At 40.7% G+C, this 15,104-nt stretch overlaps 1 protein-coding gene across 1 annotated transcript in view; it reads right to left on the minus strand.

The window, feature by feature from the left end:
• The window catches only part of MAP3K1 (mitogen-activated protein kinase kinase kinase 1), a 58,252-nt gene extending 43,355 nt beyond the window's left edge, over nt 1–14,897 (minus strand). Inside the window, exon 1 of the mRNA XM_058823372.1 lies at nt 14,401–14,897. Coding sequence (XP_058679355.1) covers nt 14,401–14,876 — 476 coding nt within the window. The 5' untranslated portion in view covers nt 14,877–14,897. The remainder of the gene's footprint in view (nt 1–14,400) is intronic.
• Between the last annotated feature and the right edge of the window lie 207 nt (nt 14,898–15,104).

Consider the following 15,104-nt stretch of genomic DNA (forward strand, 5'->3'; position numbering starts at 1 on the left):
TAAGTGAATTCTGTGCTTTCAAGGGTGTTTTAATCTGGTTTCCAGCTTTTCCACTTCATTTTATTTCAGGGTTCTCAGGGACGGTTAAACTAACATTGACTGAATTTTCTATTTCTGTTTAAAAACCATCTCAAATTCTTCATGCACCAACAAATCCTGGTCCATTAAAAAAAAAAGAAAAAGCAAAACACCAAAATTTATTGGCTCAAATTGGTGGATGCAAGCCAGTTCTCATCACAGACTTTTAACCAAAAGCACCTCAAGCAAGATATGTATTTTGAGAAAAGGAAATTTTCTACATTAGTCTTGGAAGATTCTTAACTACTTCCAACTTCAAAGTAATTATGTAAATAACATTTAATAATGTGTACTTATTCCTTAACAAGTCAGAATAAACCACATCACTTGGAGAAACTGGCTGACAAATGCACTCTTCTGGTGCTTTGTTCCCTCTGTCAGCTTTAAACAAAAAGGACACTACATTTCTGAAAAAGGTGTAAGACTACTAGTGACTATTTTCCTATATTGTTCCCTTCCCTTCCTCCAGATTAAAATAGCTTTCCAATTCATATCAAAGCATCCAAGGAGCAGTTTCATTTTATAAAAATGAAGGTTCCTTATAAAAAACAAGGTTCCAAAGCTGTTTCCAAATTTAGGCTTCACATTTAAGTAACTAAATCTGTATTTCAGCTGTATTCAAAACCAACCTTTACCTTCAGCATAAGCAATTCTAGTTAAAGACGGCAGAGTAAAGAAAAAAACAAAAGAGGCATTTCTTTCCAGAGAACATATAAATCAAATACCAACATGAGAAATTCAGAACTATTAAAAATGTAACTAAAAATTAAAAATTATTTTTTAAAAAATTGAGTAACTAAAATGAGGTTTCTTTTCTGTGTGAACAATTAGACAAAAGTTCTATCAACCTAGAAAACAGCAATACAAGACAACAACGTGTTTTAAAACTCCAGTATTAAAAAAAAAAACAAAAAAAAAACAACAAACCAAACCAAAACCAAATCACTGAATAAGGGATATGACAGTTATTTTGGAAGCAAGTTCACAGTAAAAATGGGACTGCAATGAATGAGAATCCAACTGGATATAAAAAACAAACAAACAAACAAACAAACCAACCAACCAAACAACCAAGAGGAATTTGCTAGTTTGAAGTTTTGGTATGGTTTCTGAGCCTTTTTCAAGTACCAGCAAGTACTTAAGGCACAGGTGAGGCCCAGCTCATTTAACCCATTTTTGATTTGATGAAGCCAAACTCATCCAGAACTGATTTCTGTAATTCTTTATATCCACAATTATATTAAAGTATCTTCAGAAAGTAAAAATCTAAATTGCACAGTTCAAAAGAGTATTTACCCTTGTGCTTTATTATTTAATTCCTTCTGAAGCAAATTCCTCGCTCTTTGTATTAGACTCATTTAACCAAGCTACAGATTTTAAAGTGACTTCATGCATTTGCCAGCAGCCATAACTGACATAACTCAAAATCAAGTGAAAGAAAAATGAGAGCTAATTATATTTAAGAAAATTAAGTCTTATTTGGAAAGATGAGATTGTCTCATCTGCCTTAATAAAGTTTTCCTTCAAGTTTCATGGGTGTTTTTTGCACAATCATAAGTGAAATCTCAGTCTTGTGAATTGTCCATATTTCCATAATCTGTTGGGGGATTTAATATCAGAATCCATACAAAAAAAAATCAGTATAGCCTAAGCCACAATGTTGTTTTTTCAAGCAACATATTTAAACATAGGAAACACAAACTAGGACTTGAAGAAATAGTGACGGAAATCATAAAAACATGGGAAATAAAAGCCCAAGATGTCACTGAACCAACTTAAGAAAGGGTAAATTATGCCATTTGTTGTAGAGGAAGTACCTTTCACTCAAAGGAAATCAGTAACAACAACTAAACCTGAATTCCCTGAGGTGCTACCAAGAAACTCATCAGCCCTGATTCAGCACATGAAATGGTAAAATAGCAACAAATTAAAACAGAATACCAAGAAGTCTGAGCATCGTGGCAGCTTTATGAGTTAAGAGCTCCACTTGTGATTACCCCATTGTGCTACGACTTCTCTAAAAGGACTTTCAGCTTCAGTTGAAACAATGTGACACAGTAATAATTCCATCCTAGAATTTGTCTGATTATTCTAATTTCATAATCCCATTTAATTTTATTTACTTTTCTACACCATGTAAGGTTTTTTTTTTTCCTTTAAAGGAAAAAAAAGTGGAGGAAAGATGGCTACACCTCTTACAACTATAAAGTGCTCCAGTTTAATGGCATATTCACATATTCAGATTTTAAAAGGACTCACAAAAAATCAGCACACGATCAGACATCTTAAAAGTTTAACCACCACCACTGAAACACATTTGCAATATGCTCATTTTACAGCCAAAAGAATACTATTCTGAAAGACCTTAACAAGACTAATGCCTAAGAAAAAGAGAAAAAAGCATTTTCTATAACATGTAGGGAACTAATTAAATTTTAATTTAAAATATTCAAAGATCACCCAAATATTTGTGGTTACTAAAGACGTCGCACTAATTTTATTTCTTACCATGAAAACTTGTATGTCAGCAGCAGCATCTCAAATATGGGACAGTAACTGGCTTTCCTAGTTCTCACTTGAAGGAGGTGTGCAAGTGCTTTTCAAATCATTATGAAACCACAATAATATATAAAAGTCTAGAAATAAAAACTAGTTTCCAGGACACACTGGTGTAACTATAGCTGGGGGAAAGCCTGCATGTGAAACGAGTTGTGACCTTGTGACTGACTAATGGACTGTTTATGGAAATACTTTTCTCAACAAGTTAATCTTTTACTAGGTACTGGAGTGACCTGACTGTGAACTAGAAGCTGAAGACTCATGTCACCCATTGAATTAATTGCTACATTAAAATGTCAGGCAACCTGAGACAAGCAAAGGGTGACAGAGCCCCAAGCCCATGCAGACATCAGAAAGAAAACACGCCTTTGAAATGTTTTGAACAAGGCTGACTGCAGCCCAGAACCAGTGAAGAACACACTGTCACGTAATCCTGTCCTGGAAAACCAGAAGGCATTTGCATAGTCAGCCTCAGGAATGCTCAGATGCGTAACACAAACTGTATCAATCCAAACAGTCTCCACAGGGAAGGTCACAACTTTCAGAAGACAGACTTCCCATACTTGCTTAGTATGTCTGGGTTAAGCATTAGCTAGCCAGTCATGCACCTACACAAAATTATAAACAAGCTGCTGTATGAATATGGAAGAGCAGGGTTCTCAATTCTTACTCCTTGGCTGCCCACTCACAACAACTGAAATACCAATGCAGTTACACAGAAAGGGTTAAGAATTTTAAATCCTGTCATTATAGATTATTTTAGCAAGTGCAAATAGGTATACAGTAGCCCAACAAACCCTTATCAAAAGTCACCATGGTAAGAACTAACCACTTCCCTTGTGAGAGCCAGCTTCATCCCCTCCCAGTTATAAAAACATGCCATTTATTTGAACATGGAAAGGGAGTAACAGTGCTAGACCCATATTGTCTCATTTCCTATTTCCTTTTAAGTATCAAAATGCAGGTCTTTTCACAATGAGATTCAGAAATGCAATGAGGCATACATTGGGCCTTCAGGAGATAAAGTGAAATGCTGGTTCTCTAAAATGAACTTAATGAGAGAAAAAGAACAAGAGCATTTTTTCCTCCCCCAAAGTGGTTATAAAGAAACATAAGGAAAGATTGGACAGACTGACAAAAAAAAACCCAAAAAACCAAAACCATGCCCGATAATAACTACACCAAAAAACTTTGCATAATTATTCGTGGTTTCAAGCAAAATTCAGTAGTTTAAAAATATTAATAGCACAAAGTCCACATTCTGTACCTCCACCAAATCAGAAATGTATTTGTCACCATGTGTGATGCACAAATATTTTGAGATCTGGAGGCAATGGTGTCTTCTCAACCAGAGATTAACTGACAATATGAGAAAAAGAGCCTTCCTAAGGCATCAGCTCTGATAACGCAAGCTGTGTTCTCCCCACAGAGGGGAGACACAACACAGTTGGTCCTAAGTAGTATAACCAGTTGAGCTCTTTTGCTCAGATGACATGTCACCTTTCTGAAAATACTGCTGTAGTATAAATCAGTCCTGCATCTGGTTTTGGCTTTGTTCTAATCCAGTTTGCCTGCTTACTATTTGTGCAAATCAGAGCTTTAGCACTTTTGGCTCTGTGATCAGAAAAACTTATAGCTTTTGTGACAATGTTAACCAGAGAAGGTAAAGTTCTTCTGTAGTCTAACCCCTCACAAACATTAATGGAACAGACTTGAACTATTTCCCAATAAGCTGGATGAAACAAACCGTATTTTTATCAAAATCTTAAGTCTAACTATTCATAGCTACAGGTCCTAGGCACATTAAAGAGACAGTCACTATCTTAATTTGACCACCTGCACAATTGTATCCTTTCAATACAGGTCTTAATCATGACAAACCCATGAGTTTTAGATATTTCACAAATAAGTATGCACCAAAAACTATCAGCATAGCCTAAGCAAAAGCAACTTAAGCGTGCTAATTAAAACACACACTTCTGTGTAGAGGTTCTGTTACAGCCAGGAGGTCTTGCAGTTTGTAGCACATACTACATAACCAGATGTTGCATCCTTCTTTTTCCCCCCAAGTTCTACAGAGGTACCGAGTGCCTGAAGCATCAGAGGCAATCCAGCTCGCTAACTTTACAAGTCCTAGAAAAGTTTTACACAGCTGCGTGCCACAAGGTGCAGAGAACTTACCCAGCCACTGTGAGTACAACAGATACAGTAGCTTCATCCTGCAGCCAGCTGCTACACAGAGCTGATAAGCAGAGAAAGCTCACTCAGAACCCTGACAGAGTCACATGTAACTCCAAGATGGGCATAATGGTAAATTCAGGCGCTGATTTTCCTCTGAAGAGGAATTTATGTCTTGAACAAAGCCCACACTAGTTAGTCATGGACTTAGTAATAAACTGCTTTATTTCAGGCTAAGGTACCAATATTACAAATATGGTAGACACACATGAAGTGAACAGCTGCACACAAAGAATACCAATAAAGCCTTATAAGGTTCCTCCACTGTTTAAGGTTTTTCCTAGAGGCTCATTCACAAGATTAAAATCTGAGTTTTTGTCTAAGTCCTAGCTATTTAAGTCTCTACTTATGCACATGCAAGTATGTTAAATTCAGTTGAAATACTAATGCATACAGCTAAGCTGCTTCCTGGGAAGAAATACTTTCAAAAATTATTTGTTGAATTAGAAAAAGTGAAAGACCTATTTTGATGAAGCTCCCATGGAACTCTGTCTACATGATAGAAACTGGCAGATTTCCTACTAGTTCCCCTTGCTAGTTCCTCAACAGTCTACCCGGTAGGCTGAAAGGAAGCCAAAAATCTAAAAGTTCTGGCTGTGCTCTCCCCTGCAGTCTTGATTCCCAGGGTCTACAAGTGGCTTGCCCTGACATTGAACCTCTATTCTCATTTGCAGTCAATTTTAAAATAAAGGAATGCAGTTCATATGTAGCTGATTTCAAAGTGTCACAGCAATTCTCCTTCTCCACCTGGCTTTGCTGGGCATCATCGCTAGCAGCAGCAGCAGAACTGTAAAACTCTGCCACAAACATGCAACTCAGAGCAGGTCAGAACAAGCTAACAGTAGAGCATACTAATTTACTGCTGAGACACCAGGGAGAATTAAATACTTCAGCACATTTACCAGGACAAGATGGTTTACTGTTGTACCTGAACGTGCTGGAACTTAACCACACACTGAAAAGACAAATCTTACAATACAGCACCACTGTTCTGCTTATCATACATACGCTTAACTTCTCATAAAAGAGCTAATCTATACTTCAGAGTTTTCAATATAAATAAGAATTTCAAGATCAAGTATAACTTGTGAGTTAACAAGTGAGTTTAGAAAAATGAACAGTAAGCAGTTTCATTAGTTTACTACTATAGTTTACCATAGTTCATAGTTTCAATAGTTTACCACCATACCAAGCTTGCTTAAAGACACTATTTTTCTGAGAACTGCCATTTTTCACAAAGGTTTGTGACATTATTAGTAAACTGTATCCCAAAGAGCAATAGCCAAGGAAACTTACTGTCACTGTTTTATTTGCAACAGACAGTAAACATTTGAATGAGATGTCATCAAGACCTTTTTCAAGGACATGTCAGAGGGCAATGTTCAGATCAAACCTTTCCAACAATATTTTTTTCTTCAGAAAGGGAAGTCCATCTTCTACTGTAGAAAAGAGACTGGATTTGCAGGACAGTCTAGGAGTCTGAAAATCCTGACTTCTTTCCATTTGTGGAATAAAAAAACCCCTCAGACTGAGAAATTCTTTTTGGCTAAAATAATGAGCGTTTCTCAGGTACAGGGAACACTTGGCATTGTTTTATATTATACTCTGTACTTTCTAAGCCCTTTTCCTATATTTTCCATTTCTAAGAGAGTCAACTTAGACCCACTGGGCTTTGAAGTATCTATACAAGAAAAAAACATTCTCTTTCAGTATTGAATCCTTTGCTACCTCCAACATAGCAGAAATGAGTGACAACAGTAACCACATTGAACAGAGGATGCTGGCATGCAGCATAAGCCAAAGGCAATGAGCAGGCACAAATCTCCCAGCTCGAACACTTTGCCAGCCCACACCTTTCCTCACTCCACTTCACCAGTGTATCAGTATATGCTAGTTTACAATGCTGAATACACACTTACATGAAAACACCTTATAACTTTGAAAAGATGGAAGATATCTTAGCTTAATCACAAATATTTATTATTTTATTGTGCCCACTCACTACAAAAAAGGGCACTCAGTCTGCATGGTAATCTTCACAGTGAGAGAAACCAAGCAGATCCAACTTTTCCATATTGGTTCGGCATAAGGCATTTCCAAAAGGACAACATTGAAGGCCACCTACATTGCTCCCTGCCAGAACTCTGCACGGCTTCAGGTGTCTCATTTTATACCTTCTTGTCCACAAGCTGGAGGGGAGTGAAGCGGGAAGCTTCTTCTCCCTCTTCTTGTACTACTGGCTTAAAGCAAACGCAGAACAATCTGCATGCCCTTAAGATCTCTCTTCCATGTACTCCTGCCCTTCCTCCCAAGAGCCTCTGGAAAGGGTAAGAAACATGCAGTTGCAACTCAGTAAATTCTTGTCCAGGGAACAAACTCTAACTTTTAGTTAATTTTAGGAAGATGTTTGAGGAAGTGTGTAAACAAAGCTGTGTGGAGCAGAACGTAGGAGGCCACCAGTCCAAGCCCTAACCTTGGAGGTTCAAAGAGAAAGCAAGTGATCCTGGTTACTGTGACCCTGCCAGAAACCAGGACCCACCCCCGGCAGGCAGATACTGAAAAGCTCGGCTGCATTTAGTGGGCATTTTAGAAATAGTTTCCACACCATGGAAAACCTAATAAAAACCCCAAAGCCCTTGCACTTTCTACAGGCTGGGACATTCGATTTGCCTGCAGAGATCAGGAGACCTACTGTAATAAGCTGTTCATTACAAATCAATGAAGAACTTACAGTTAAAAACCCCAAAAATCAATGGTAATTCTATCTTTACAGGAGAAGCCATTTAGTGGATCAATATAGAGGAATTACTGAAATATCTTTTTAAAAATAAACTTATATATATTAGTACAGTTTTAAGAATAACTTCATCCAGCTCCACACAATTAAAAACTAACTCTTCACTATTCCATTTCAAGTATGAACTGTGAAAGAACTTTACTCAACTACAGAAGCCACCCCCTGTGTTTTATTCATATGGATAATCTAACAAAATAATAGGCAAAACAGGTCCTTAATATGAAAGTTAAGTTATCCCAAGTTTTTAAGAATACATTAACACTGTCTCAGCAAGCTTCCATGCTAACCAAAACTGCAATCATTTCTTACATAAAGCCAAGAAATCTGTAATCCTGTAGCCAAGAGTTCTGTAGAGGCATTTCCTTTAGTGAAATAACAAACATCTCAGATCTTTACTTATGGAAAGATTTAAGACACTAACTATAAATGCAATGCTAAAGTTAAAACCCTCAATCAGAGAAAAAAGATTTAAAAGACTATTAATATCAGACCTTTCAACTCCACCATCTAAACCCATGAAAGAAGAAACAAAAAAAAAAAAAAAAAAAGATAAACAGAAAAACTGTCACTGACTAAACAAGAATTTTCAAACTATATATTCAGCAACCAGAAATTAAAAGTACAGTCATAATTCAAAGCAATAGCAATACTGTCTTAGCCATGGTGGTAAACAAACACTAGCTTGCTAGAATGTCATAATCTGACAAGGTCAATAAACTGTACATGAGCTGCAAGCTTCACCACACTTTTGACAGACACATTTCTGTATACATCTCCAAAGGCAGAGCACCTACATATTATCTGAAGGCAAAATATCATCCACTGACCTTAGAAGCCTCCATTTTAAAGAATACTAAGAATTACTAAAATTATATTGTGCAGACATTTTATTTGCAGTAGAATGGGAGGTAATATAAACACTTTGTATTAAAAAAAACCCCTTAACTGTTTCTCAGTTTGTTATGACAAATTAGGGTTAGGGTTTTTTTTCCCCTTCAGCATTTTAAATATTTAGATCAAGCTCTTTCAGCGTCCAAAAGGAAAAGTCCTGGAGATAGAAACATGATGATTATATATTCAAAAATCATCAGGCTTCAAGATGGTATTTCAGAGAAATAACTACTGAAATGAAACACATATATGGACACCCTTGAGGGTGAACTGCCTGCACCCAAAAGTACCTGACCATCACTGCTGAGAGCTGAGTAAGAACTCATTTCAGTTTGCTCAAAAGCAAGATGACTGGAGGCTCAAGAAGAGGATGGGGGAGAACTCGGAAAACAAGATGTCAGATGTGGCCAGATGTCAGTGAGGTCAGGCAGATGCAACCCACTTCTCAGCACTCTATTTCCACCTTCCATAGTGACCCTGGACAAGGAGCTGCAGTACCAAGAGCAGGGTGGGAAATACTAGGAAAGAACTGAAGTTGTCCAGCATAATAATCACATTAGCAGTCATTTCATTACTAATTTGAATACCAAGACAAGAGAGATGAGAGCAGACAGTATTATGCTGTATTTCCATGAATGATTTGAATAGTTTACACTTCATGGACACGATGAAATATATGGAGACACTGTGAAACAAAGGTAGATGGTCCTGAATTAGAGTTTAATCTCACAAATAGGAATACTCCATGACATTTTAAGTTTAAAGAAAAAACCCCACTTTCTGCAAACATCTTAAATTATTTAATCATCACATGAACACTACTAAAAAAAACCCAAAAACTGGACATTAACAAGCCAAAAAAGAGAAGGACTGATGCCTCTATCACCTTTTATTATGACAATTTGAAAACTATTTCATCCATTTCCAGACAGAACGTAAATAATTTCCAATTTCAAGTTGCTCTTAGATAGCAAGTAAATAGAGCTGCTGTGTTTTCAGGACATTTTACAGCCAAAAGTCAACAAAACTGATCTTCTAAAACCACACCAACAAACAAACAACTGCAACAAAATAAAGCAAACAAACCCCCAAAACTCAACAAAAACAAAAACCCCAAATCCTACAATCCAAGAAACAGACCAAAAAAAAAGAAACCAACCAAAACCCCACAACCCCTTCCCCCACCAGCAACAAACCAAACCAAAACCCCCTCAAAACTCCAAACATACAGGAAAAAAATAGTCAAGACACTTCAGCACCAACCAGAACACTCCAGTTCTACTTGTGCAGTGTGAGACTGGAAAGCGGAAGCAACCCTGCAGGCAATACACTCAGCCTTCGGGTAAAGATAAAAAGGGAGGGTAGCAACAGAAAGCAGCTCTCCACTTAACCACGTTCTCCTAGTCATACAGAGACAAGTAATGAAGCCCTTTAAAAGGCTTTTGGCCACTCTGCCTTAAGAAAAAGAATGAACTGTAATTCTAGAGCTTTAAGTGAATGCACAGCAGATAAAAAGTAAATTAAGATGACCCTCGGGTCTCTGCAGAGAATCCTCTGAGAACACTCAGATTAGCCTCAGAAACTCAGAACTCAAACCAGATCCATCCTCTTATCACCACTTCTGCTGAAAACTAGCTTTACAAGTTTGTTTAAAAAACAGCTACACGGCAACGTATAATTTGTATTTTAAACAAGCTTAAGCCAAGTTTCACCCACACTGGAAGCCAGTGAAAGCCAACAGAAGCATTCCCATAATCATTACACCCCGAGATGCCTATTTCTACTCCTGCCTCATGCCTCCCTGCAGCAGCATAAATCTCTGCACAGCTGCACCATTACTACTGAAAGCGCTAGTACACTAAAAGGTCTTGTGAAGTTCAAATCCATCGTACAGAAGGAAAAACTGGTATTCAAATCTTGTGCTCTACATGTTCAGCCTTTGGGTAAGATATGACTGCACATGTCTACACACAGGTATTGCACTGAGCAGACTTAGACTCCACTGAGTGACAGCAGAAACTGAACCTTTAGTATCACTAAATCCAATGAGACAGAAAGCTCCAGATTAGTTAGTTACAATCTATTTACTTTGCACAGGAACAAAGAAACTGCCATAACCGATCAGACCATTTAAGCAGAACCCTACCACTTGCAATAACTAAGAGTGATAAAAATCAGACATGGGAGAGGGTGACCCTCTTCCAAAAGTACTCCCAAGCCACAGAGCACAGAAGAGGTAGAAAAGCAATCTTCTCTCACCACAGTATCCGCTCAAACTGGAAGCAGAAAATTTGGTAGCTTATTTACACAGATGGTTACAAACATCAAGCATTAGAGACTTGGATAAAATACATAATTATATTTTACCTTATCTGGGAATAGCCAAGATCAATAATAAGATATTTTATTTTTTTTTACCTTAGCTACAGAAAAAGTTTGCATTTCAATGACAAAGAAATTCTTGGCCATGCTGTGCCGTCACTGTAGACGCTCTCCTGTTCTCACTACAACTCCCAGTGCTCTGTTAGAAGCATTCATGTCCTCCTTTGAAAGTCAAAGGTGCTACAAATTGATAAACTTGGCTGAAACTGATGAGCTTTTACTAGCACACTTGTACATACAGACAAAACTTCAGTTTTACAGTGTGACTTTGGTGCTTCTAGCATGTGTCAAACGGCAACTGCAGAAAAATACACTATAAACATCTACAAGGGGAGTCTTGCAGCTGACTAGCGTATCTAGCACACGCCTTTTCAAACACCTAATTTTCATGGAAGCCACAAAGTATGTGGTTATAGCACACAGATGAACTGCACCATTTATTTCCTTTCATTTTTATAAAAACACGATTGCAGCAATATAAACTAATGCTGTACTTGAGGAAGTAATAAGGCATCTACACCAATTTCAGATACAAACATCACTTTAAGGTCTGGATGCTTTAAAAGCATATTGTTAAGCTCACAGAGAAGGAAGTGCATTTTATCTCCATGGATTTCCCTTATGCGACAATAAATCATACTACAGTTATCAATGAATTCACTATTTGGCTCTTGTTATGAACAAAAACAATATACCGACAGTAAACAACATATACGGGATACAAGATTTGAAGTGTTTTATCATGTTGAAGCTGCAATTCCTAGGAAAACAGCTCCCTTCTTCTCTTGCAGTGATATAAGATAGCTTAGACCCTTCACTGCTTTTAGTGAAAATATTCACTCTACTGCCTGACATGCAGAATGCTTGGGAGCTTGAAGGAAAAAGGTAATATTTACATCTATAATTCAACAGCAGTCAGTTTCCCTTCTCAGGTTCATTTTGAGACTCAAGAAGTTCTTCCAGCATAAACAGAAATAGAGAATCTATTTAAAAGAAAGTAACTGTAATACCAAAGAGACTGATAGGGGGACTTTGGAGCAAGCATAATATCTTCTAACTAATAGTAGATCCTTATAGGAAAGTACAACTAACTGCATTCAAAGCCTGCCCGATAAAACATTCTTTAAATTATGCCTTTAAGTTTGCGTCTTAATAAATATCAGGGCAACAGCTGCCCAGGCAAATTTAATGTGTATTACTCACATATTTATATGTGAGTAATACGCATTTAATATATAAATATAAAATATTTATATGTTACTCACATATAAATTAGGCTCTCTCCTCCAGCTGAAACAAGTCAATATTAAAATGAGGACAGATAGATGTTTTGAATTTTTTAAGCAGCTTGATAAAGTACTACTTGGTCTAACATCTGTTTATTGGTAATACAGCACACAGAATTACTGAGATACTCTACCCATAAATGAGCATTTATGGGTATTTCTGAAGGACAATCATTGTTAAAATTGTCGTGTATTTTCAACTGCCCTTATAATAAACTCAAAGCAGACTCACTGAAATACTTAAGAGAAAAGCTTTTGGCATTCAGTGTTTTTTAGGATTTGTTAACATTCCTAGTCAAATAGCACAAAGCGCTTACAAGTATTTTAACGTGTATACACTCTCAACACACTGACTTGGCAAAATGCAGGTACCTAAAAGTAAGCAAAATTGCCCATGTGAAAAGGAAAAAAATTCCACAGCTGCTTTGTCATTGCTGCTGTGGGACCAACCAGCCAGGATGGACGCAGTGTTTCACCACTGATGCGACATACATTGACCTTCCTGCACCTCCAACGTTGAGCCTGACTCCCACTTGCTATAACCATGAGACTCAGCCTCTTCAAACATATTCTGATATTCTTTTTTTTTTCTTGAAAGCCATGAAACTTGATACATTATTAATGCATTACAATATGCAGTACATTACAACATCATGACTATAAAAACAAGGATGGTGCTAAGAGTTTATAAAAAGACAAGGCACTCACTAAAACGTGTACATCATTACCGTTCCCCAAAACATTTACAATTTCCTGCTAATCCTTCTGTAAGTACAGAGTCATTTCTTATCTGCACAACCACACCACAACAAGTATTTTACACTGCCCTAGGAACAGGTCAAAATCTATCTGAATTGCTGAGAATACATATAAACAGGAGATTGGTCTAGAAAACTGTTCTTATTACAGTACTCCTGTGGTAATTCAACCTTTAAAAAAATACTCCTGAGGTCTGACTGACAGAAGACACAACTAAAAGAACACACAAGCCATACATCCAAACAGGAATTATATTTTTATGAGGTTTAAATGATGAGCCAAACTATAAGGCATCATTAAAATAGGTCCCTGGATGTTAATACTAAGTTCTTAAACTACAGAGTACGCACCAGATAAAACCTTACAAGAGATACAGGTGAAATTGTCATCTTCACATCAAAATTACCTGGTCATACTGCAGTGCCTACACACACGTACACCAGTAAGACCCAGCAAGTACACGTTAAAACTGAAATGTGTTCTGAAGTACTTAAACTGCTTCACTGCGGGCATAAGTTCGTTTCAACATGAATAGCTGCATACAAGTTAAACAGGCAAAATAGTGGCAGATCACAAGAAAGTGGACTTATCAATTAATACATATGGAAGGCAAATATAGGCTGCAAACACCAGGGCACTGAACACAACCACTGTAATTTGTCACCTGGACTAAGCCACGACAAAATTACTTTCTCCTAGAAAAACAGCGAGAATATTTATGCTTCAAAGTCTTTCCTCTTCTTACTAAAATAAATCAGTTCTGCATTATCGCGAAGCTGCAAACTAGAATCTGACTTCGGAGAAATCGGGGGGAGGGGAGAGGGGGAAAATGAAGACATAATAAAGTCGATTGCTCAGTTTTGCAGCAAAGTGCTCGGGCAGCGCCCGGGGAGCCCGCAGAGCAGGCGCCCAGCCGCCGCCCGCAGCCCGGCCCCGCGGGCAGCTCCGCGCTCGCTCGCCCCGCGCCCCAATGGCTGCTGACACATCCGGCCCCGGCCCCGCCACCGCCCCGAGCTCACACTTCAAAGCCTTTCGGGACTCCGGCCGAAGTCAAGCACAAACGCACCCCGCAGCCAGACGGGCCGCCCCCCGCGGCTCGGCTCGGCTCCCGCGCAGCCCCGCACCGCTGACAGCTGAGGCCGGCGGGGCAGCCCGGCCCGGCCGTGCCCCTCCCTCAGCCCCGGACCAGGTGCCCCGCGGGAAGGCGGGCGAGCCGTGCTCGCCGCGCCCCAGCGCTGCGCTCCGCGGCTGCTCCGCCGCCCCCGCATCCGCTACCGGCCCGCGGCCAGGGGGGAACGCCGGAGCCCGCCCGGAGCCCCGTTCGCGGCAACAGCCCCGACGCCGCCGCTGTCACGCAGCGCCCGCCGGGACCGACCCTTGCCCGCCCCTCCAGCCGTAGGCGCCCCTCACCTCGCGGCGGGGGACGGCTCCATCCTCCGCTCCGCGGCGGGGTCCGTCCCCGCCGGGCTCCCCGCCGGCAGCGGCTCCAGGAGCTCGGCGCAGCGGCTGGGGGAGGCAGCCGGGCTGGCGGGGCTGGAGCGCGGCGGCCCGGGCAGGTAGTGGAGCAGCAGCGTCTCGGGGGGCTCCGGAGAGGAGGAGGAGGAAGAGGAGGAGGCGGCCGGGGCGGCGGCGAGGAAGAGGGGCGCCTCCGGCAGCCGGTCCAGCTCCACGCTCCGCACTTTGCGCAGCTGCTTCCGTCTCCAGTCAGAGCGCTGTTCTCGGCTGCCGCCGCCCGCCTCCCGCAAGAGCCCCCCGCCGCTCCCGGCGACGCTCCCCGCCACCACGCCGCCTTTCAGGCTCCCACAGGCGGCGGCGGCGGCCGCCTCCGCGCCGCCGCCCGAGGATAATCCCGATGACGAGGCGCGATCCCCCGCCGCCGCCGCCATTTTCTCTGTCGGGTCACATCGGGCTCCCGAGCACCGGGGGCGGCCGGCGGACAGCGCGCTGCGCAAACGGCGCCGCCTGCGCAAACGGCGTAGGGCGGGGGCGGACGGCGGGCGCGGATTGGCGGCGGCGGGCGCCGGGGGCGGGGCCGCGCCCGTAGGTGCCGCGGAGCCGCGCCCCGCCCGCCCCCGCGCAGGTGTCGGGGCGGGGCGGGAGCCGGGCGGGAGCCG

This window comes from Ammospiza caudacuta, chromosome Z (assembly GCF_027887145.1).
Source record: "Ammospiza caudacuta isolate bAmmCau1 chromosome Z, bAmmCau1.pri, whole genome shotgun sequence".
In the NCBI taxonomy this organism is placed as follows: domain Eukaryota; kingdom Metazoa; phylum Chordata; class Aves; order Passeriformes; family Passerellidae; genus Ammospiza; species Ammospiza caudacuta.